This window comes from Anomaloglossus baeobatrachus, chromosome 12 (assembly GCF_048569485.1).
Source record: "Anomaloglossus baeobatrachus isolate aAnoBae1 chromosome 12, aAnoBae1.hap1, whole genome shotgun sequence".
NCBI lineage: Eukaryota > Metazoa > Chordata > Amphibia > Anura > Aromobatidae > Anomaloglossus > Anomaloglossus baeobatrachus.
In genome coordinates this window covers 56,430,840-56,456,360 of record NC_134364.1, presented here as the reverse complement: position 1 = coordinate 56,456,360, position 25,521 = coordinate 56,430,840, and the positions used below count along the sequence as shown (strand labels likewise).

General features: G+C 48.7%; 1 protein-coding gene across 1 annotated transcript in view; it reads right to left on the bottom strand.

Annotated features, from left to right (window-relative positions):
• Positions 1–25,521, bottom strand: part of BRF1 (BRF1 general transcription factor IIIB subunit) — a 358,870-nt gene that overhangs the window by 294,705 nt on the left and 38,644 nt on the right. The window contains exon 3 of the mRNA XM_075330967.1: positions 10,514–10,687. Coding sequence (XP_075187082.1) covers positions 10,514–10,687 — 174 coding nt within the window. The remainder of the gene's footprint in view (positions 1–10,513; positions 10,688–25,521) is intronic.

Sequence of the window (25,521 nt, the reverse complement as noted above, 5' to 3'; positions counted from 1 at the left end):
CCGGGCTCTCTACCCTCCACAAGCAGAAGCCGGGCTCTCTACCCTCCACAAGCAGAAGCCGGGCTCTCTACCCTCCACAAGCAGAAGCCGGGCTCTCTACCCTCCACAAGCAGAAGCCGGGCTCTCTACCCTCCACAAGCAGAAGCCGGGCTCTCTACCCTCCACAAGCAGAAGCCGGGCTCTCTACCCTCCACAAGCAGAAGCCGGGCTCTCTACCCTCCACAAGCAGAAGCCGGGCTCTCTACCCTCCACAAGCAGAAGCCGGGCTCTCTACCCTCCACAAGCAGAAGCCGGGCTCTCTACCCTCCACAAGCAGAAGCCGGGCTCTCTACCCTCCACAAGCAGAAGCCGGGCTCTCTACCCTCCACAAGCAGAAGCCGGGCTCTCTACCCTCCACAAGCAGAAGCCGGGCTCTCTACCCTCCACAAGCAGAAGCCGGGCTCTCTAACCTGAACAAGCAGAAGCCCGCCTTTCTACCCTCCACAAGCAGAAGCCGGGCTCTCTACCCTCCACAAGCAGAAGCAGAGCTCTCTACCCTCCACAAGCAGAAGCCGGGCTCTCTACCCTCCACAAGCAGAAGCCGGGCTCTCTACCCTCCACAAGCAGAAGCCGGGCTCTCTACCCTCCACAAGCAGAAGCCGGGCTCTCTACCCTCCACAAGCAGAAGCCGGGCTCTCTACCCTCCACAAGCAGAAGCCGGGCTCTCTACCCTCCACAAGCAGAAGCCGGGCTCTCTACCCTCCACAAGCAGAAGCCGGGCTCTCTACCCTCCACAAGCAGAAGCCGGGCTCTCTACCCTCCACAAGCAGAAGCCGGGCTCTCTACCCTCCACAAGCAGAAGCCGAGCTCTCTACCCTCCACAAGCAGAAGCCGGGCTCTCTACCCTCCACAAGCAGAAGCCGGGCTCTCTACCCTCCACAAGCAGAAGCCTGGCTCTCTACCCTCCACAAGCAGAAGCCGAGCTCTCTACCCTCCACAAGCAGAAGCCGGGCTCTCTAACCGACACAAGCAGAAACCGGGCTCTCTAACCGACACAAGCAGAAACCGGGCTCTCTACCCTCCACAAGCAGAAGCCGAGCTCTCTACCCTCCACAAGCAGAAGCCGGGCTCTCTAACCGACACAAGCAGAAACCGGGCTCTCTAACCGACACAAGCAGAAACCGGGCTCTCTACCCTCCACAAGCAGAAGCCGGGCTCTCTACCCTCCACAAGCAGAAGCCGGGCTCTCTACCCTCCACAAGCAGAAGCCGGGCTCTCTACCCTCCACAAGCAGAAGCCGGGCTCTCTAACCGCCACAAGCAGAAGCCGGGCTCTCTACCCTCCACAAGCAGAAGCCGGGCTCTCTACCCTCCACAAGCAGAAGCCGGGCTCTCTACCCTCCACAAGCAGAAGCCGGGCTCTCTACCCTCCACAAGCAGAAGCCGGGCTCTCTACCCTCCACAAGCAGAAGCCGGGCTCTCTACCCTCCACAAGCAGAAGCCGGGCTCTCTACCCTCCACAAGCAGAAGCCGGGCTCTCTACCCTCCACAAGCAGAAGCCGGGCTCTCTACCCTCCACAAGCAGAAGCCGGGCTCTCTACCCTCCACAAGCAGAAGCCGGGCTCTCTACCCTCCACAAGCAGAAGCCGGGCTCTCTACCCTCCACAAGCAGAAGCCGGGCTCTCTACCCTCCACAAGCAGAAGCCGGGCTCTCTACCCTCCACAAGCAGAAGCCGGGCTCTCTACCCTCCACAAGCAGAAGCCGGGCTCTCTACCCTCCACAAGCAGAAGCCGGGCTCTCTACCCTCCACAAGCAGAAGCCGGGCTCTCTACCCTCCACAAGCAGAAGCCGGGCTCTCTACCCTCCACAAGCAGAAGCCGGGCTCTCTACCCTCCACAAGCAGAAGCCGGGCTCTCTACCCTCTACAAGCAGAAGCCGGGCTCTCTACCCTCCACAAGCAGAAGCCGGGCTCTCTACCCTCCACAAGCAGAAGCCGGGCTCTCTACCCTCCACAAGCAGAAGCCGGGCTCTCTACCCTCCACAAGCAGAAGCCGGGCTCTCTACCTTCCACAAGCAGAAGCCGGGCTCTCTACCCTCCACAAGCAGAAGCAGAGCTCTCTACCCTCCACAAGCAGAAGCCGGGCTCTCTAACCTCCACAAGAAGAAACCGGGCTCTCTACCCTCCACAAGCAGAAGCCGAGCTCTCTAACCTCCACAAGCAGAAGCCGGGCTCTCTACCCTCCACAAGCAGAAACCGGGCTCTCTACCCTCCACAAGCAGAAGCCGGGCTCTCTACCCTCCACAAGCAGAAGCCGGGCTCTCTACCCTCCACAAGCAGAAGCAGAGCTCTCTAACCTCCACAAGCAAAAGCCGTGCTCTCTAACCTCCACAAGCAGAAGCCGGCCTCTCTAACCTCCACAAGCAGAAGCCGGGCTCTCTAACCGCCACAAGCAGAAACCGGGCTCTCTACCCTCCACAAGCAGAAGCCGGGCTCTCTACCCTCCACAAGCAGAAGCCGGGCTCTCTACCCTCCACAAGCAGAAGCCGAGCTCTCTACCCTCCACAAGCAGAAACCGGGCTCTCTACCCTCCACAAGCAGAAGCCGGGCTCTCTACCCTCCACAAGCAGAAGCCGAGCTCTCTACCCTCCACAAGCAGAGCTCTCTAACCTCCACAAGCAGAAGCCGGCCTCTCTAACCTCCACAAGCAGAAGCCGGGCTCTCTAACCGCCACAAGCAGAAGCCGGCCTCTCTAACCTCCACAAGCAGAAGCCGGGCTCTCTAACCGCCACAAGCAGAAGCCGGGCTCTCTAACCGCCACAAGCAGAAGCCGGGCTCTCTACCCTCCACAAGCAGAAGCCGGGCTCTCTACCCTCCACAAGCAGAAGCCGGGCTCTCTACCCTCCACAAGCAGAAGCCGGGCTCTCTACCCTCCACAAGCAGAAGCCGGGCTCTCTACCCTCCACAAGCAGAAGCCGGGCTCTCTACCCTCCACAAGCAGAAGCCGGGCTCTCTACCCTCCACAAGCAGAAACCGGGCTCTCTACCCTCCACAAGCAGAAACCGGGCTCTCTACCCTCCACAAGCAGAAGCCGGGCTCTCTACCCTCCACAAGCAGAAGCCGAGCTCTCTACCCTCCACAAGCAGAAGCCGGGCTCTCTAACCGCCACAAGCAGAAGCCGGGCTCTCTACCCTCCACAAGCAGAAGCCGGGCTCTCTACCCTCCACAAGCAGAAGCCGGGCTCTCTACCCTCCACAAGCAGAAGCCGGGCTCTCTACCCTCCACAAGCAGAAGCCGGGCTCTCTACCCTCCACAAGCAGAAGCCGGGCTCTCTACCCTCCACAAGCAGAAGCCGGGCTCTCTACCCTCCACAAGCAGAAGCCGGGCTCTCTACTCTCCACAAGCAGAAGCCGGGCTCTCTACCCTCCACAAGCAGAAGCCGGGCTCTCTACCTTCCACAAGCAGAAGCCGGGCTCTCTACCCTCCACAAGCAGAAGCAGAGCTCTCTACCCTCCACAAGCAGAAGCCGGGCTCTCTACCCTCCACAAGCAGAAACCGGGCTCTCTACCCTCCACAAGCAGAAGCCGGGCTCTCTACCCTCCACAAGCAGAAGCCGAGCTCTCTACCCTCCACAAGCAGAAGCCGAGCTCTCTACCCTCCACAAGCAGAAGCAGAGCTCTCTAACCTCCACAAGCAAAAGCCGGGCTCTCTAACCGCCACAAGCAGAAGCCGGGCTCTCTAACCGCCACAAGCAGAAGCCGGGCTCTCTAACCGCCACAAGCAGAAGCCGGGCTCTCTAACCGCCACAAGCAGAAGCCGGGCTCTCTACCCTCCACAAGCAGAAGCCGAGCTCTCTACCCTCCACAAGCAGAAACCGGGCTCTCTACCCTCCACAAGCAGAAGCCGAGCTCTCTACCCTCCACAAGCAGAAGCCGAGCTCTCTACCCTCGACAAGCAGAAGCCGGGCTCTCTACCCTCCACAAGCAGAAGCCGAGCTCTCTAACCTCCACAAGCAGAAGCCGGGCTCTCTAACCTCCACAAGCAGAAACCGGACTCTCTACCCTCCACAAGCAGAAGCCGGGCTCTCTACCCTCCACAAGCAGAAGCCGAGCTCTCTACCCTCCACAAGCAGAAGCCGAGCTCTCTACCCTCCACAAGCAGAAGCAGAGCTCTCTAACCTCCTTAAGCAAAAGCCGTGCTCTCTAACCTCCACAAGCAGAAGCCGGCCTCTCTAACCTCCACAAGCAGAAGCCGGGCTCTCTAACCGCCACAAGCAGAAACCGGGCTCTCTACCCTCCACAAGCAGAAGCCGGGCTCTCTACCCTCCACAAGCAGAAGCCGGGCTCTCTACCCTCCACAAGCAGAAGCCGAGCTCTCTACCCTCCACAAGCAGAAGCCGAGCTCTCTACCCTCCACAAGCAGAAACCGGGCTCTCTACCCTCCACAAGCAGAAGCCGGGCTCTCTACCCTCCACAAGCAGAAGCCGAGCTCTCTACCCTCCACAAGCAGAGCTCTCTAACCTCCACAAGCAAAAGCCGTGCTCTCTAACCTCCACAAGCAGAAGCCGGCCTCTCTAACCTCCACAAGCAGAAGCCGGGCTCTCTAACCTCCACAAGCAGAAGCCGGGCTCTCTAACCTCCACAAGCAGAAGCCGGGCTCTCTAACCGCCACAAGCAGAAGCCGGGCTCTCTAACCGCCACAAGAAGAAACCGGGCTCTCTAACCTCCACAAGCAGAAGCCCGCCTCTCTAACCTCCACAAGCAAAAGCCGGGCTCTCTAACCTCCACAAGCAAAAGCCGAGCTCTACCCTCCACAAGAAGAAACCGGGCTCTCTACCCTCCACAAGAAGAAACCGGATCCATAACCTCCACAAGCAGAGCTCTCTAACCTCCACAAGCAAAAGCCGTGCTCTCTAACCTCCACAAGCAGAAGCCGGCCTCTCTAACCTCCACAAGCAGAAGCCGGGCTCTCTAACCGCCACAAGCAGAAGCCGGGCTCTCTAACCGCCACAAGCCGGGCTCTCTAACCGCCACAAGCAGAAGCCGGGCTCTCCAACCGCCACAAGCAGAAGCCGGGCTCTCCAACCGCCACAAGCAGAAGCCGGGCTCTCCAACCGCCAGAAGCAAAAGCCGGGCTCTCCAACCGCCAGAAGCAAAAGCCGGGCTCTCTAACCTCCACAAGCAAAAGCCGAGCTCTACCCTCCACAAGAAGAAACCGGGCTCTCTACCCTCCACAAGAAGAAACCGGATCCATAACCTCCACAAGCAGAAGCAGAGCTCTCTAACCTCCACAAGCAAAAGCCGTGCTCTCTAACCTCCACAAGCAGAAGCCGGCCTCTCTAACCTCCACAAGCAGAAGCCGGGCTCTCTAACCGCCACAAGCAGAAGCCGGGCTCTCTAACCGCCACAAGCCGGGCTCTCTAACCGCCACAAGCAGAAGCCGGGCTCTCTAACCGCCACAAGCCGGGCTCTCTAACCGCCACAAGCAGAAGCCGGGCTCTCTAACCGCCACAAGCAGAAGCCGGGCTCTCTAACCGCCACAAGCAGAAGCCGGGCTCTCTAACCGCCACAAGCAGAAGCCGGGCTCTCTAATCACCACAAGCAGAAGCCGGGCTCTCTAATCACCACAAGCAGAAGCCGGGCTCTCTAACCGCCACAAGCAGAAGCCGGGCTCTCTAACCGCCACAAGCAGAAGCCGGGCTCTCTAACCGCCACAAGCAGAAGCCGGGCTCTCTAACCGCCACAAGCAGAAGCCGGGCTCTCTAACCGCCACAAGCAGAAGCCGGGCTCTCTAACCGCCACAAGCCGGGCTCTCTAACCGCCACAAGCAGAAGCCGGGCTCTCTAACCGCCACAAGCCGGGCTCTCTAACCGCCACAAGCAGAAGCCGGGCTCTCTAACCGCCACAAGCAGAAGCCGGGCTCTCTAACCGCCACAAGCAGAAGCCGGGCTCTCTAACCGCCACAAGCAGAAGCCGGGCTCTCTACCCTCCACAAGCAGAAGCCGGGCTCTCTACCCTCCACAAGCAGAAGCCGGGCTCTCTACCCTCCACAAGCAGAAGCCGGGCTCTCTACCCTCCACAAGCAGAAGCCGGGCTCTCTACCCTCCACAAGCAGAAGCCGGGCTCTCTACCCTCCACAAGCAGAAGCCGGGCTCTCTACCCTCCACAAGCAGAAACCGGGCTCTCTACCCTCCACAAGCAGAAACCGGGCTCTCTACCCTCCACAAGCAGAAGCCGGGCTCTCTACCCTCCACAAGCAGAAGCCGGGCTCTCTAACCGCCACAAGCAGAAGCCGGGCTCTCTAACCGCCACAAGCAGAAGCCGGGCTCTCTAACCGCCACAAGCAGAAGCCGGACTCTTTAACCGCCACAAGCAGAAGCCGGGCTCTCTAACCGCCACAAGCAGAAGCCGGGCTCTCTAACCTCCACAAGCAAAAGCCGAGCTCTCTACCCTCCACAAGAAGAAACCGGGCTCTCTACCCTACACAAGAAGAAACCGGGCTCTCTACCCTCCACAAGCAGAAACCGGGCTCTCTACCCTCCACAAGCAGAAACCGGGCTCTCTACCCTCCACAAGCAGAAGAGGGCCTCTCTAACCTCCACAGCAGAAGCCAGGCTCTCTACCTTCCACAAGCAAAAGCCGGGCTCTCTAACCTCCACAAGCAGAAGCAGAGCTCTCTAACCTCCACAAGCAGACGCCGGGCTCTCTAACCTCCACAAGCAGAAGCCGGGCTCTCTAACCTCCACAAGCAGAAGCCGGATCCATAACCTCCACAAGCAGAAGCAGAGCTCTCTAACCTCCACAGCAGAAGCCGGGCTCTCTACCTTCCACAGGCAAAAGCCGCACTCTGTAACCTCCACAAGCAGAAGCCGGGCTCTCTAACCTCCACAAGCAGAAGCCGGATCCATAACCTCCACAAGCAGAAGCAGAGCTCTCTACCCTCCACAGCAGAAGCCGGGCTCTCTACCTTCCACAAGCAAAAGCCGCACTCTGTAACCTCCACAAGCAGAAGCCGGGCTCTCTAACCTCCACAAGCAGAAGCCGGATCCATAACCTCCACAAGCAGAAGCCGGGCTCTCTAACCTCCACAAGCAGAAGCCAGATCCATAACCTCCACAAGAAGAAGCCAGGCTCTATCCTAATATTAGGAGGCCATAATCACATTGAATAACTGCTCATTAAATGCAAAAGTGTTTACTGGAAGGTCAAGTTCCTTATAAGAAAAAATTTGATGCAGGCTGAGAAGAAACCTGGAAGAGACTGATTGCTGCCAAGCAAATTTTCCATTTCTCTGCTCAGCAGTGCCAAGCTTTGATCTTATTGGAAAAGTCTGTATGTAAGAGAAATACTGCCTGAGGTCAGTAACAACGCAGTATGACCTCTGCTGTCAGATGTTACAATGCGGCAAATGGGATTTTGAAAACCATAAGTCAAATGCAGAAATTAGGAAGCGAATATAGCGACAACAATGTTGTTTTTAAAAAACTCATCCAATGCAAGGGTGACCATACTCCTAAGAAAGCTGCTGGCTACACGCTCACCTGGATGACAACCCGATTCGTTCTAACCCCCATATGCATGGATTCCCAGCTTGTCAGCGCGTCCAGAAGAGAATAAAACGCTGCCAGATACAAGTGGAGTCATTTTTTTCTCCTAACTGAACAAAAGGATCTTTTGTACCCCACATTCTCCATTCATTCTATGACCGGCAGAAAAATAAAAATCAGCAGATATGGCAGTTATTCACATAATATGTAAAAGATACCTTTAGGCTATGTTTGCACATTGTGTATTTGATGCAGATCTTCGGCACAGACTTGAGTGCAGAAAATCAGCAGAGTAATGGTACGTGCACAAGTTGAGTATTTGCTGCAAATTTTTCTGCTGCAAAAAATCAGTGTTGGCAGGAAAAAAGCCATGTAAAATATACGCATTTTTATGCAGAAACACGCTGCAGAAACTGTGAAGAATTGACATGCTACAGATTTGAAAGAAGAAAAAAAAAATACAAAATATTTTGGTTCAAGTCCGCAATGAAAAAATAAGCAGCGTGTGCATGAGTTTTCAGATATCTTATTCACTTTGCAGGGAGTTTAAAAAGGCAGTGGTTTTTTCTAAGGCAAAAAAGCAACATATGAACAAGCCCAATGATATTGTTTACATATTGCGTTTTTGATTTTATTTTTTTTGTGGAAAAAATAAACAGCGTTTTAAACTCAAGTGGGCACTACCATGCTCGGGTGCTCTGTTCTTGTAACTAATGATGAGCGGGCACTACCATGCTCGGGTGCTCGGTACTCGTAACTAGTGATGAGAGGGCACTACCATGCTCGGGTGCTCTGTATTCGTAACTAGTGATGAGCGGGCACTACCATGCTCGGGTGCTCGGTACTCGTAAATAGTGATGATCAGGCACTACCATGCTCGGGTGCTCTGTACTCGTAACTAGTGATGAGCGGGCACTACCATGCTCGGGTGCTCTGTACTCGTAACTAGTGATGAGCGGGCACTGCCATGCTCGTGTGCTCTGTATTCATAACTAGTGATGAGCGGGCACTACCATGCTCGGGTGCTCTGTACTTGTAACTAGTGATGAGCGGGCACTACCATGCTCGGGTGCTCTGTATTCGTAACTAGTGATGAGTGGGCACTACCATGCTCGGGTGCTCTGTACTTGTAACTAATGATGAGCGGGCACTACCATGCTCGGGTGCTCTGTATTCGTAACTAGTAATGAGTGGGCACTACCATGCTCGGGTGCTCTGTACTTGTAACTAATGATGAGCGGGCACTACCATGCTCGGGTGCTCTGTATTCGTAACTAGTGATGAGCGGGCACTACCATGCTCGGGCGCTCTATACGTGTAATGATTAGTTGGATGGTGGGACGGGCTCACCTCGACTACCCAAGCAAATCTCGGCAGCACATTGACCTTTGTAAACTAGAAATGAGCTGCAGATTATTTTTTTATGCATCTGGAACAATAGAATTAACGATCAATTAACAGTCGCAGGCAGCTCATCTAAATGGACCCCTAATTATTCATATCCATTACAGAGCTGTAGACAGAAAAGCAAAAAATATTTGAGTTATTAAGTTTTCTATCGTTGGAGATTACACCAAGACCTCGGACCAATCTTAAATACAGGGGTGGAGATATCAGTGATGCAACCTGTGTGGCTGCACAGGGGCCCAAGAGGTAGAGGGCCCATTGCTACCCCCAAAGCAGGTGTAATTTTGTATTTTTATGGATCTAGGGCTGCAAAGGGCCCATACATAGTCCTTGCACAGTGTGTGTCTGCCAGTGCTTAAAGATATTCAAATTAGTCTGAGTTTGTCATTTACCCACACGGATATTTTGCCAAGACCTCTATCCTCCTGTATCAGTCTGTGCCTTGTACTGTTTATGATTATTGTACTTGTCCCTATTATGTATACCCCTTTCACATGTAAAGCGCCAATGAATTGATGGCGCTATAATAATAAATAATAATTAATAATAATAATAATAATAATAGGCAAACCAACATTCACTGACCCGTGTAAACATGCTGCCGAATGAGCAAACCGCCAATAAATCAACGCTGTCGGCAGCACATCAACTTGTGTAATTGTGCTGTCGATAAAAATGTACGAGCACAGGTCAATCGTATTAGCAATCGTTCTGTCCCAATAGCTTTTTTATCGACCACATGTGATTGATCCATATTGGTATGTATATAGTTGATCCGCGCTCGCGATTTCATGTAAATGCACCATCAGGAAGAAAAAATTCTCGGAAAAAAAAAAAAACATTCCTATTTTCCTGGAACAGAGTAGTCTATCGGTTGCAGTTCACACATCTGATTTCCCAGCAGGGCATTTTATTTCTACGAGCGACATTTCTTTAGCAAACTCTGAGGACAAGGTCTACAATGAGCCTCTGTGGATTTTCAACACTAAACCCAGACCCCCGGGCTCTACAAGAGACCCCTGCAAGCCAAAATGTCCACCTCTACAAGAGGTCAGTGACACGGTGTTTTGTGAACGCCGGCTGCAGACACAGACAATTAATAGACACAGTTAATCCGATTATCTGGCAATCAGACGGTACAAGGTAGACATTACTAAGCCCTCAGACTGCCAACGTCAACCACGTCTTGGGTTTCCCTGGACAATGCCCTCGAGATACCTCCTGCAGATACTTCGTAACGGCAGTATGTATGCGAGGGAGCCGGGAACAGTCTCTACACCGCGGTGCTGAAATAGCTGCCTCCTACATCGCTGTATAACAACACGAGTCTCAGGAGACCGGATTTTCCAGCTCGACTAAGAAAAAAAGAATAAAATGTCACACTTAATGTAACATTACTGAGAGGTGAGAAGTAACAGGTATTGTTCAAGGCGGATTGCTCAATGTTTATTCTGACAGGTAGCGGCCTAATAGCGCATTTATAGCTCGCGAAGGTGGAAAACGATTGCACGGAAGAGGCTTTGCAAAAAGGCAAATTATCGTACGGCTTGTTATGCTACCAGATTAAAAAAATGTAAGGATACGGGGAGTTCCTTCCGTCCGGCACACCAGGTAGAGGCAGGCGGCTATAACATGCGTCATCTTCCTACCGCGGGTCAGGTGCTTGCTGACGGCCATTTTGAAGAAGTTGAATGCGGTGTCCAAACAGTGTTTGTTGAGCTGCAGTTGGACTCCCAAATTGTGGATCTGTCTCTTTCCTGAGGAGAAAAAAAAAGAGGAACTTGTCATTACTTTACATTATTGTTACAGATCCTATCACACAGGCCAATAATCAGCCGATCGCTGGGTACATGGCAGCAATCGCCTCGTTCATCACACTGCACTGATATGTTATCATGACAGTCGGGCATTTAAGTAAAAGCAACAATGGTCATTTCCTCATCTCAAACAATTAATTGAAACTAAAGCCAACACCAGTGGCCGGTATACCACCCAAAATGTCAGTGTCTCAGTAACTTATGTGGCCTTGAGCATCTATTACAGCTGACAAGAACGCCTCCTGCTGGTCACAAGTGGCGTTATGGTCTGTGGAGGCAATCTACTTTTCTTAAAGCGTGGCCCTCAGGTCATTGAGGTTCTGCGGTACAGAGTTACGGCCTCTAGACAGTGACTCCATGGATATTGTAGGTTTTCTATGGGATTCAGGTCTGGAGAAAGTGCAGCTGCTCGATTTGAGGTTCCCCAGTGTCTAGCAGCCGTTCTCTAATGATGTGACTACAATGAGCTGGAGCACTGTCGTCCATGAAGATGAAATTAGGCCGTTGCTGTTCATGGAGAGGCACAAGGATTGGATTAACAATGTTATTCCAGTAGTAGGGGCTGGCAGTGTACCAGTCACACAGTGTAGGGCTGTTCTGTACTGACTAGACACCCCAGGCACTAACACCACCACAACCACCAAAGGCTCATTTGGTGACAGAAGTGGCGGTGCACAGCGCTCTCCTTGACGTCTCTAACATTGTTAGCGACCATCAATTCTGCTCAGACTGAATGGTCTTTCATAAGTGAATAGCACTGAGGCCCACTGGTCCCTCATCCAGCGTAGATGACGCCTTTGCCTGGTGGTGCAGTCAAGTACCTTTCAGGTCGACTAGCACACAGACCTCTCTGAGATAAACTGTTTTAAATGGTCTGATGTGACACTTGGTGCCTCTCACCTCCATTAAATGTGCCTGGAGTTGTGTGACATTCATCATCTGGTTCCAAAGTACACTGTTTTCAATGAAGCGGTCATCAGTGTGGGCTGTGGCCAAAGGGTGTCCACGTCTATGCTCTTCTGTGGATCTTCCAGTCTCTCTGTACAACCTGCTGGTGACACTCTGTGACGCGCTAAGCTTAGTGGCCACTTCCATCTTAGAATATTCTGCTTGAAGCCTCACAATGGAGCGTTACTGCTGATCAATTGTTATGTGTTGTCTAGGTCTCATGATGTCAAAATGTGAACAGCATGATGATGGAGGACGGTTTAATATCAATTCTAACTGAACTCTGAAATTTATTGGGCGAACCATGGACCAAACACCTGTTGTGAATTTTGCCATTAAGTTCCTTGCTAGAGAACAGCAATTTGTGCAGAAAGTCATGAAACATTGAACAGTTGGACATGAGCATCCAAAAGATTAGAGAAGGTCACATTATGTTGAAAGGGCATTTCAGGATCATCCTGAAATTTCACCTGAAAATCAAATATCCCTCACTTTTTATGAATAGTGTCTATATTATATATAAGAACCCTGTGCATTTGCTATTACCATAATCATACTTTCGGTGATACGTTGTAATCGCACCTCGTTCTGCTGACATTAGATGCTGTTGGGTGCCAGCTATGGACTATAGCTAGGACCCATATAGCAGGCTCAGCTCTTGAGCCGCTCTATACAAGCTATGTACACTTCCAGTGTACACGTATGGTGAACCAAAGAATAGTGCATGTAAATAACATCGGGTACTTAGTTGTCACTATTTTGATCAAAAAAGCTTAAAAGCCATTCCAATGCAACAAAGTGTACCCAATCGGGAAGGACCCTAACTCTTGTAATTTGTGCCAGCTAACCTCCAAAAAGATGGGGGCAGAGCAGGACCCACACCTGCCCGTGGAAAGGTACTGTATATACAAACTAAAGCACATTGCACTTATACTAACATATGTTCCGGCTCATTTCTTTGGTCCTGCTTTAGTTTTTTTTCTGTACCCTGTACAAACAGGGGTGTGTCTCCCCCTTTTTGGGTTGGATATTTTGTTTTTATACAGCTTTCCACGGGCAGGTGTCTATACAGTCGAGTCTGGGTCCTACTCTGCCCCTATCTATTTTGAGGTCTGCTGACCCAAAGAGTGAAGTGAACTACAAATCGGGTCCGGCCAGATTGTGCCTTATGATATATAAGGTATACAGAAGTACAGTGGGACCACACAGATTTCCACGTCTGTAATGGGTGCCCATGATAACGCTGTAGACTAGGAGCGAGGTTGTATAGTGAAGCAATAAAGTAAAACTGAGGAGGTTTTAAAATTAGAAAGTGTAGGACCATCCCGATTGGGGGTAAACCTTGTCGCGGTGATGCTTTTCTGATAAATAAATAAAATAAAAATAGTGTTTACTAAGTACCCTATGCTATTTAGGTCTATACACTATTGCTTTTTACTTTAGAGCAAGGTCTATGTTCATTTTATTTTTATCTTGGGTTTTGTTTGAATGGCGCTTGTACAGTGACGCAATTAAGTCAAATACATGAGGTTTTAATATTGAAAAGTGTAGGACCTTCCCGACTGGTGGTACACCTTGTCGCGGTGGGATGGCTTTTATGCTTTTTGATGAAAAGCAGTGTTTACCAAGTCCTCTATGTTATTTATTTCTATCCACTACTGATTTTTACTTTTAGAGCAGGGTATATACTCATTTTAGTAAACAATGTTGCATTGTTTGCTTTTTTGTATGCTTTTTTTTTTTTTAGAGCAAAAAAAGAAGCAAAAAGACATTTTTCCGTTTTGCGTGGTCAAAAAAAAAAAATTGCAGCATTGTCAAGGTTGTAGCCGCTTGTAAAGTTTTACTACCACGAAGCCATGAATGCGGCTGAAGCACTGAAGCAATTTATCAATAATAAAGTTGTAGTTCAAAAACGAGATCGACCTTCTCCGACGTAATATTCATGAAAACCTACATACAGGGTTCAATGCAATAGTTCATAATTGTACATTAATACCTGATATAAGTATAAGGTTGTGTTCGCACGTAAATGCTGACATTTCTGCAGTGATTTGGCAGCATATGTGCGCTTCAAATCGCTGCAGAAACACCGCGTAATGGATGCAATGTTGCAGAAGAAAAAAAAAGCTGATTTCATGCGCTCGGGATGCTGCCTCTCTCAGAGTGGGAGCTGCATCCAAAGCGCACGAAAGAAGGGACATGCTGCATTTTTGAGCACAGTGATTTGGATCAAAATTTCAGCATCCAAATCGCTGCGCTCTCAAACGCAATGTGCAGACGGATTATGCACAATCTTCATAGATTGTGCAGGAGACACAGGACGCATGCCTTTACGCGGCAGTGCTAGACGCAGTGTAAATGCATGCAATACGCACACAGCCTTACAGTGACACTATAGGACATCAGAAATATAAAAACCAAGAGGATTTCCTCTAATGCACCCCTATTTATATACTTCACGTTACCCTCCGGTATTGTATAGTACAGACTGTGTTTGCTGGTATGAGGATATACTATACGCATCATTAACCATGTAATAGCCAGGCGGACAATCTTTCTGGTGTCTAACATTTTGGGTTCAGTTTTGATGACACCCATGAAAATTTGTACGTTTTTGTACTGGGCCACCAGAAAAAAAAGTGAAGTTGGGTCCTGAAGTGGTGAACCCCAGGGCTTGTACCCAATTTATAGGATAGGGAATAAAGCACTTATCTCAGCGAGTCCTACTGAGCCCCATATGAACGTTGTCACGGTCAAGAATATGGACCTCCGCTCCACTTATTGTCTAGGGGACTAGCAGCCAAGCGCTATACTCAGCATATGTCCGTCCTATATAATTAAAGAATGTACGTCTGGAACACCAATGGTGTGTACAAGGTGCAAGACTCAAAAACATAACTATACAATAGGATAAAGAGTTGCACACTAGTCACAATGTATAGGGGAATGATGAAAAGCAGAACTGCTACGGGAATACTAGACTGAAAAATACAATGAACTATCTGAAAAAATGAAAAACATGGAAATGGAAATATGCATAACTTCTATGAATAATAGGAATATAAGAGATGTTTAGCCATTGTATTGATCAATGCAAAAGAGCCCCAAAACCACGCCAAGGTAATCTCTATTTTTGGGGTCCCCAAACCTATGTGTAACCTCACCTGTAGTTAAAAAAAAATTGCTCTGTATGGAAAGCAAAGGACCAAGCTATATATGTGAAATAAGACACATGGCTATGGGAGGGGCAGGGTTCTCAGACCGAAAATGCATACTAAATAAAGAATGTACGTCTGGAACACCAATGGTGTGAACAAGGTGCAAGACTCAAAAACATAACTATACAATAGGATAAAGAGTTGCACACTATCACAATGTATAGGGGAATGATGAAAAGCAGAACTGCTATGGGAATACTAGGCTGAAAAATACAATGGACTATCTAAAAAAAATGAAAAACATGAAAATGGAATATGCATAACTGCTATGAATAATAGGAATATGTTTTGAGTCTTGCACCTTGTTCACACCACTGGTGGTGTTCCAGACGTACATTCTTTAATTAGTATGCATTTTCTGTCTGAGATCCCTGCCCCACCCATAGCCATGTGTCTTATTTCACATATATAGCTTAGTTCTTTGCTTCCCATATAGAGCAAGTTTTTTAACTACAGGTGAGGTTACACATAGGTTAGGGACCCCAAAAATAGAGATTACCTTGGCGTGGTTTGGGGCTCTTTTGCATTGATCAATACAATGGCTAAACATCTCTTATATTGCTATTATTCATAGCAGTTATGCATATTCCATTTTCATATTTGTCATTTTTTCACATAGTTTTTCCGTCTAGTATTCCTATAGCAGTTCTGCTTTTCATCATTCCCCTATACATTGTGACTAGTGTGCAACTCTTTATCCTATTGTATGTCCGTACTATAGACTGTGAATAAAGCTGTGGTCAATCATGCGCACTTCACACCGGGGTCTCTGTGACCCCCGTTTCTTATGATCAGTGGAAGTCTAACCAGATATACTTTATCAACACATTTTGTTAATGGAAAAACACTTTTAAAGTCTTCAGTGACACTGAAAATGTACTACATAAAAGGTGTTTGTTTGATTTTGTTTTGGGGGGAGTGGGGGAATTGAGAAAATGTTTTTATGCAAAACAATTGATGCGTTGGGAATTAGATTGTCCATTCCCCCCCCATAGGACATATGGAGACACGCGTGAGCAACAATTAGAAAATTAAAAATGCTTCTATATGAAAAAAAAAAACCCTTAAAAATCAAAATCCATAAATGATAAAAAATTGTAAAAGAAAAAAAAAGTGTGTAGACAAAACATAAAAACCTTTAGCTATATAGTCACCGCGTCAAATCCTAAGGGCCTTCTAACAACTTAAGCCGGCCATACAGGATCGTTCAGTACACAGTTATCCCTTCCGACTATCCGTAAACGTAGGCACTCAACTGGGCTGAGCATCAAGTATTGTCAAGAGACAGTAGAAAAATTTCTCTTTTAGAGGCCTATTACCCCTGAAAGAAAGAAAGGAAAAAAAAAAAAAAAGTAGCCCCTCGCCCATGATATGTCAAGGGGAAAAAGAAAAAAAAAAATCAGTTGGGGAAGAGTCAGGAGGACCCTAGATGGTTGATCGGTCCAGCCAAAAATTGGACATTAAGCTCTCTTATCTAATGTGTACCTTTAGACTTTTAGGAAAAAAAAAATGGTTATCCAGCACCACCAAAATAGTAAGAAAAGTAAAACTCTTTATTCCATAATTGTCTCAATCCAGAATAAAAAATTCCATAGGGCACAATGAAACTTTTTGTAACGCATTTCAAACTTCTCAGAGTTTTTAAGTCATAACAATGATCAGTCTAAATATCCATTCAAAAGAAAATATAATCTTTATTGTGCACTATGATATTTGTATTCTGGATGAAGATAATTATGGAATAAAAAGAGGGTTGGGTTTTTTTTTACTATTTTGGTGGCGCTGGGTTACTATTTTTTTCCCCAATGTGAGTACCGTATTTTTCGGACCATAAGACGCACTTTTTTCCCCCCAAATGTTGGGGGAAAGTGGGGGGTGCGTCTTATGGTCTGAATGTGGTTGAGGGGAATGAGGGTGCTGTGGTGGAGCGGGTCATCGTGGCACGAGCAGGCTGTAGCAGCGCCTGCCGTGACCACGTGGGCCCGCTCATTACATATGCACACCCATCATCCCGCCCATCATTTCTCAGCACTGAAGCGGACGCTGACAGGTGGGCGGGATGATGGGCGGGGGGTGCGCGCATAGTAAACAGCCGGCCGCATGATCACCCCTGGCAACTACAGCCTGGAGGGATCATGCGGCTGTATTCACTGCCCCTGTGCATCATCATCAGCGCGGGGTGCAGTGAATCAGTATACTGTACTCACCGTCCCCCTGCAGCACCGCGATCTCCTCCTGTCTGCTGGCTCAGGCTGTGTGGAGACTAGCAGCGCTCACAGCGATGACGTCATCGATGTGCGCACGTCTCCACACGCAGCCGGCAGACAGGAGGACATTGCGATGCTGCAGGGATCGTGGCCGGCTCCACACAGCGCTGCCGGCACAGACGGGAGGAGGAGCCATGCTGCATGGAGCGAGGAAAGGTGAGTACAGTATAAACGTTTACTATTTTTTTTGTGTGTGCCACAGGATGCCGGACATATAGCAGGATGGGGGTATATAAGCAGGATGATGGGGATATATGAGCAGGATGATTGGGGGGGGGTCTATGAGCAGGATGATGGGGGGGGGGTCTATGAGCAGGATGATGGGGGGGTCTATGAGCAGGATGATGGGGGGGGGGGGTCTATGAGCAGGATGATGGGGGGGTCTATGAGCAGGATGATGGGGGGGTCTATGAGCAGGATGAAGGGGGGGTCTATGAGCAGGATGATGGGGGGGTCTATGAGCAGGATGATGGGGGGGTCTATGAGCAGGATGATGGGGGGGTCTATGAGCAGGATGATGGGGGGGTCTATGAGCAGGATGATGGGGGGGGGTCTATGAGCAGGATGATGGGGGGGGTCTATGAGCAGGATGATGGGGGGGTCTATGAGCAGGATGATGGGGGGGGTCTATGAGCAGGATGATGGGGGGGGTCTATGAGCAGGATGATGGGGGGGTCTATGAGCAGGATGATGGGGGGGGTCTATGAGCAGGATGATGGGGGGGTCTATGAGCAGGATGATGGGGGGGTCTATGAGCAGGATGATGGGGGGGTCTATGAGCAGGATGATGGGGGGGGGTCTATGAGCAGGATGATGGGGGGGTCTATGAGCAGGATGATGGGGGGGTCTATGAGCAGGATGATGGGGGTATATGAGCAGGATGATGGGGGTATATGAGCAGGATGATGGGGGTATATGAGCAGGATGATGGCGTATATAGCAGGATTGGAGCACATACCAGGATGAGGGTATATAGCAGAATGTGGCCATGTGCCAGGATGGAGTATATAGCAGGACAGGATGGGGTATATAGCATGATGCGGCCATATACCAGGATGAGGTACATAGCAGGATAGGAGCACATACCAGGATGGCAGTATATAGCAAGATGCGGTTATACCAGGATGAGGGATAGATATATATATATATATTATATATAGCAGGAGGATTGGAGGATTATTACCAGGATGGGGTACCTTAGTAGAGAATTTGGGGACATTACCCCCATAATAGTGTCAGCAGCAGATCCTCGCCCCTTAACAGTGTGTCATGACCACATTTTTTGCTTAAAATTTTATTTTCCTATTTTCTCTCTCTAAAACCAGGGTGCGTCTTATGGTCAGGTGCGTCTTATAGTCCGAAAAATATGGTACTTCATAAGAAACCGTCCTGGGATTCCATGCATTACCACCTTCCACTCTTGTTTGATTATAGGACGGTTCTCAGAACGCCAATCTGGCAGTTTAGTATTTTAATGACAACTATATAAAATAAAAAGATTGTAAAGCGCATGATTTTTCCATTTCCTAGGAAGCTTTTAGCCATATTTTGTTGAAAGCAGATGATAAAAGAAAGCAATAGATCAGAAGTAAAGGAGGTCATATAGTCATGTGAATGGCCAATGATAATTATTCATTTAACCATTTTATAGAGGAAAATCACGACCCCGGATGATTGTGTGCACAGTACTAGGAGGACGGTAGCAGAGGGATCACACATCATTATACGCCAGACTGACTGTGATCCGCAAGCTGCCTGGAAGTCCTGCCCCGAGGACACGAGTCAAAAGGTTAAAGCATTTCTAGACATCATGACTATACGATTAGGATCACCTAGAAGACAACCTTTATAAGGGGTTTGGTTTCCTGTCCAAGCAGCCTTCTCCATCAATGTCAGGGGCCACATTTAATCTGCTGTATTATCTAACATTTTGGAAAATGAATTTTGCAGCATGTTTGTTGCATTTTCCTCACTCCAAAATACAGCATCTAGTTGTTATTTTAAACCTGTAGCAAATCACTGAGAACTCTACTTATGCAGCAGTTTGTTTGCTGAGCTGCGCACTGTTTGAGGGTCTTTTGAGCGATCGGTGGAGGGGCTTTGACATGACAGGTGACATGTCACTGTCCAGCTTGAGACACAATAACTTTCAGATGGTGAAGGTAATCACTCCCTCGGGCAGTGGATGAGTGTGCTGAAAATGAGTATTTAATCCTCCGAAAACAGGCAATCAGCCCAATGTCACAGAAGATAAACATCTCTAAAGGAATTGTAACGCCTGCCTGGATCCACAGACTCAGATGGGCTGTAACGGGGAGGCTAGAGGGAAGCCACTCACCAAGTAGGACCCCCAGAACCCTGAAACCCTTTAACCCCTATACAGGGATTTGGAATTACACAGGACCCTGGAGATCACTACCTGTGTAAGGCTGCAGTCCGATGAGAGTAGTCGTCAGGCAGTGTCAAACCAGGAATTGCGGAACAGGGACAAAATCGGCAGGCAGTGACGTAGTCAGCAAACGTAGCAGAGGTCAGATCCGGGTCGGGCAGCCAGGTACAAAAACAGTAGGCAGAAGGGTAGTCAAAAACACGCAGAAGTCAACACAGGAATCACCAACAGAATAGGACGTAACAGGAGCCAGGAAAATCAGAACTATATCTGGCAGTAATCATGTGACAGGAGGGGAAATAAGAAGGGTGTGGTGTCTTCCCATTGGCTGCAGCCGAACGCTGGCAACTTCAGCTGGAAGACACACGCCACTTATAGTCAGCCAGCGGTACTGCAGATCCCAAGCTAACCCAGCCCAGTGGATGATCAGAGCCTGCGCCCACCGGTGCCGCTGGCATAGACTTCCCTCCCATCACCAGCACCATCCACGGCAGGAACAAGGCGTCGCCTGGCGATCGGAGCAGAAGTTGCTGGAGCAGACTCCGGCGGTGACGTAACAGGAATCTAACATGTGCCTGCACAGATCTACACTATGGCACCCATATCCGGTTACAGGACCAAAGGGAACCCCAAAATCTAACCACATTTGTTCTCACAGATGTGACGGGCAGCACAGATATTACATAGCAGCACATGGAGGGCAGATGGTTTATAAAACCAAAGTTTGGGGTCTCCATGTGCCCCCTCCCACCCAATAAAGGCCTTGTGCCTGTGGCAATACTCTGTGTTCACATGCAGTGTCATTTAAAGAAGCACCCATATATTAGTGCTGTGAATGAGAGTCTCAAGATGGGGGCTCCCAAGAGCAGGGCCCTCCTAGGAGTGCAGGTTACAACAGCAGGGGCTTCAGACCAGTTCTCAAAAGAATGGACGCTGATGAGCAGGGTGGCTCCCAAAAGCAGGGGGCTGCTGAGCTACAGGCTCCCAAAAGCAGGCGGGCGGCTGAGCTACAGGCTCCCAAAAGCAGGCGGGCGGCTGAGCTACAGGCTCCCAAAAGCAGGCGGGCGGCTGAGCTACAGGCTCCCAAAAGCAGGCGGGCGGCTGAGCTACAGGCTCCCAAAAGCAGGCGGGCGGCTGAGCTACAGGCTCCCAAAAGCAGGCGGGCGGCTGAGCTACAGGCTCCCAAAAGCAGGCGGGCGGCTGAGCTACAGGCTCCCAAAAGCAGGCGGGCGGCTGAGCTACAGGCTCCCAAAAGCAGGCGGGCGGCTGAGCTACAGGCTCCCAAAAGCAGGCGGGCGGCTGAGCAGGGGACGGCTGAGCAGCGAGCTCCCAGAGGCAAAAGGACGGCTGAGCGGCGGGCTCCCAAAAGCAGGGGTCTGTTGAGCAGAGGGCTCCCTAAACCGGCAGGCTCCAAAGTGTGCCTATACCGGTTGGGATGCTCAGCAGTTTCCAAACTGGGATTTTAAACGGCTCCTATTTGTGTAGCGCTGCTCCTGTAATGTAACAGGCTATTTCTCTAAATATAGTTCGGAATAAATTCCGTAACATTTAAAGCGAACACCACTTGAAGATGTTTACATACTAAAGCAGGTCTGCTGAACTGCAAAACAGATTCACAGTGACAGACCGCGGAAAATATTTATACATAAAAGACACAAATAACTTTAGGCACTACTAAAATTGGGTAGTGATGTATCCACTCCTCTTCCAAGGTAATGAAGCAAAAACAGAATAAAAAAAATAGATCAATACTTTGCTATTTAATAGCTCCCTCAGTAGAGTTGAGCATAAAGCTTTTCATGACCCGGGTCCAGCAAATATGTTGGTAGACTGCGGTTGTCGGACAACAACTTAGGCTATTTTCACACATCCAGTTTTTGCCGTCAGGCACAATACGGCAAATTGCAGACAAAACTGATCCGGTGTCTTGTTGCCGGATCAGTTTTTTTCCACAGACTTTTATTAGCGGTGGATTGTGCCGCATGGCTTCGAGTTTCATCCGGCGTGCACCGGATCCGGTGAAATTTGCTGGTCCGGCTGCCGGAAAGGACGCACACTGGGACGTTTGTCTCCGGCAAAAAAACGCAACGTGTCGGAACGGCACAGTGTGGCATGTTGGATAATAAAAGTCTATGTGCGCCGGATTTGTCGGAATGTGGCAAAAAGCGCATTCCAGTGACAGATCCGTTTTTTTAATGTGAGCTTGCTCAGATGAGATGTAAAGTCATTTTTGGCCGCTCTGTTTGTCGGTCTCTGTCTGGTCTGTCGGTTGGTCAGTCTCTCTGTCAGTCGGTCTCTCCCTCTCTCATACTCACCAATCACCGGCGTGGCGCTGCACAGCTGTCACACTGCTCCGGCGGTTTCTACTGCTTTTGAAAATGCCGGCCACTCATTATTCCAGCTCGTATTCACTGCTTCCCCCGCCCACCAGCGCCTATGATTGGTTGCAGTCAGACGCGCCTCCACGTTGAGTGACAGCTGTCTCACTGCAACCAATTATATAATGGACACTGCACTCTCTTGTTGATAAAAATGAAGACAAAAGGTTTTTTTCTTTTCAAAAAAGTGATTATTTATTTGATGACGACAAAAGATGGTGGACGTTTCAGCCCAACGGCCTTTATCGTGTACAGTCGCTCCACAAGAGGGCTGTTTCAGAAGATTTGAGAATAATGGAGCAGGATGGAAGGAGTACCACCAAGAATAATTTAGAATACAAGAGTTTCCAGAGGGTGAAGTCTTTATATACAGTCATATGAAAAAGTTTGGGCACCCCCATTAATGTTAATTTTTTTTCTTTATAACAATTTGGGTTATTGCAGCAGCTATTTCAGTTTCATATATCTAATAACTGATGGACTGAGTAATATTTCTGGATTGAAATGAGGTTTATTGTACTAACAGAAAATGTGCAATCCGCATTTAAACAAAATTTGACTGGTGCAAAAGTATGGGCACCTCAACATAAAAGTGACATTAATATTTTGTAGATCCTCCTTTTGCAAAAATCACAGCCTCTAGTCACTTCCTGTAGCTTTTAATGAGTTCCTGGATCCTGGATGAAGGTATATTTGACCATTCCTGTTTATAAAACAATTCCAGTTCAGTTAAGTTTGATGGTCGCCGAGCATGGACAGCACGCTTCAAATCATCCCACAGATGTTCAATGATATTCAGGTCTGGGGACTGGGATGGCCATTCCAGAACATTGTAATTGTTCCTCTGCATGAATGCCTGAGTAGATTTGGAGCGGTGTTTTGGATCATTGTCTTGCTGAAATATCCATCCCCTGCGTAACTTCAACTTCGTCACTGATTCTTGCACATTATTGTCAAGAATCTGCTGATACTGAGTTGAATCCATGCGACCCTCAACTTTAACAAGATTCCCGCTGCCGGCATTGGCCACACAGCCCCAAAGCATGATGGAACCTCCACCAAATTTTACTGTGGGTAGCAAGTGCTTTTCTTGGAATGCCGTGTTTTTTTGCCTCCATGCATAACGCCTTTTTGTATGACCAAACAACTCAATCTTTGTTTTATCAGTCCACAGGACCTTCTTCCAAAATGTAACTGGCTTGTCCAAATGTGCTTTTGCATACCTCAGGCGACTCTGTTTGTGGCGTGCTTGCAGAAACGGCTTCTTTCGCATCACTCTCCCATACAGCTTCTCCTTGTGCAAAGTGCGCTGTATTGTTGACCGATGCACATTGACACCATCTGCAGCAAGATGATGCTGCAGGTCTTTGGAGGTGGTCTGTGGATTGTCCTTGACTGTGCTCGCCATTCTTCTTCTCTGCCTTTCTGATATTTTTCTTGGCCTGCCACTTCTGGGCTTAACAAGAACTGTACCTGTGTTCTTCCATTTCCTTACTATGTTCCTCACAGTGGAAACTGACAGTTTAAATCTCTGAGACAATTTTTTGTATCCTTCCCCTGAACAACTATGTTGAATAATCTATGTTTTCAGATCATTTGAGAGTTGTTTTGAGGAGCCAATGATGCCACTCTTCATAGGAGATTCAAATAGGAGAACAACTTGCAAGTGGCCACCTTAAATACCTTTTCTCATGATTGGATACACCTGCTTATGAAGTTCAAAGGTCAATAAGGTTACAAAACCAATTTAGTGCTTTAGTAAGTCAGTAAAAAGTAGTTAGGAGTGTTCAACTCAAGAAATTGATAAGGGTGCCCATACTTTTGCACCAGTCAAATTTTGTTTAAATGCGGATTGCACACTTTCTGTTAGTACAATAAACCTCATTCTAATCCAGAAATATTACTCAGTCCATCAGTTATTAGATATATGAAACTGAAATAGCTGTTGCACAAACCCAAAGTGTTATAAAGAAAAAAGGTTAACATTAATAGGAGTGCCCAAACTTTATCATATGACTGTATTCATGTGGATCACAAAGAGGTTTGGGTGGTTGTAAGAGGACATGTAGATGAGCACCATCTGATAGAGGCTCCTGCAGACTTCTCTCATATGGAGCAAGAGTTTTTAGGCATTGGTGGGGTGGATATTTTCCTTCTGTAAGCCACCTTCCCGGGACCAACGGCCAGATCCTGGGAAGGTGGCTTACAGAAGGAAAATATCCACCCCACCAATGCCTAAAAACTCTTGCTCCATATGAGAGAAGTCTGCAGGAGCCTCTATCAGATGGTTCTCATCTAAATGTCCTCTAACAACCACCCAAACTTCTTTGTGATCCATATGAATATATAAAGATAAAAGACTTCACCCTCTGGAAACTCTTATATTATAAATTATTCTTGGTGGTACTCCTTCCATCCTACTCCATTATTCTCTTCAAATCTTCTGAAACAGCCCTCTTGTGGAGCGACTGTACATGATAAAGGCAGTTGGGCCGAAACGTCCACCATCTTTTGTCACCATCAAATAAATAATCACTTTTTTGCAAAGAAAAAAACCTTTTGTATCCATTTTTATCAACAAGCGAGTGCAGTGTCCATTATATAATACGTTCTGGGACTATTGACCTCACACCAGCACCTCTCATGAAACCTAATTTTAGCTGAGTGCACACCAATACCCTATAACTTTGATCACTGCAACCAATCACAGCCTCCGGTGGGTCTATCTTGCAGTAAAAAATAATTAAAAGAAGAAGAAAAAAAAATGGCGTGCGGTCCCCCCCAATTTTGATACCACCCCAGGCAAAGCCACACGGCTGAAGGCTGGTATTCTCAGGATGGGGAGCCCCACGTTATGGGAAGCCCCCCAGCCTCAAAATATCTGCCAGCAGCCGCCCGGAATTGCCACATCCATTAGATGCGACAGTCCCGGGACTCTACCCGGCTCATCCCGAATTGCCCTGGTGAGGTGGCAATCGGGGTAATAAGGAGTTCATGGCAGCAGCCCATAGCTGCCACTAAGTCCCAGGTTAATCATGGCAGGCGTCTATGAGACACCCCCAATGATTAATCTAAAGTGAAAGTAAATAAACACAAACACCGAAAAATCCTTTATTTGAAATAGACAAAAAAAATTCCTCTTTCACCACTTTATTAATCCCCAAACACCCCTCCAGGTCCGACGTAATCCATATGAGGTCCCATGACGCTTTCAGCTCTGCTACATCGGAAGCTGACAGGAGCGACCATAGAACACCGCCGCTCACTGTGAGTTCCACGGAGCAACTGAAGTGTGTCGCGCTGTCAGCGGTGATGTCACTCAGGTTACCCGCGGCCACAGCTGGATTCTGCTACAACGAACAGATCCTTTTTTTTACCGTATCCGTCACATTAGTTATACCACAATCTGCGCTGGATCTGTTGCATCAGGCACACACTGGATTGTGCCTGACGGTAAAAACCGGACGTGTGAAAGTAGCCTTAGTGACCCGTCTTATCCGCTGGCGTCTCTGGCTTCTGTCCTAATTTGTAACTTTGTCATCACCAGGTTTACATAACAGAAGAGGAGCTGGTG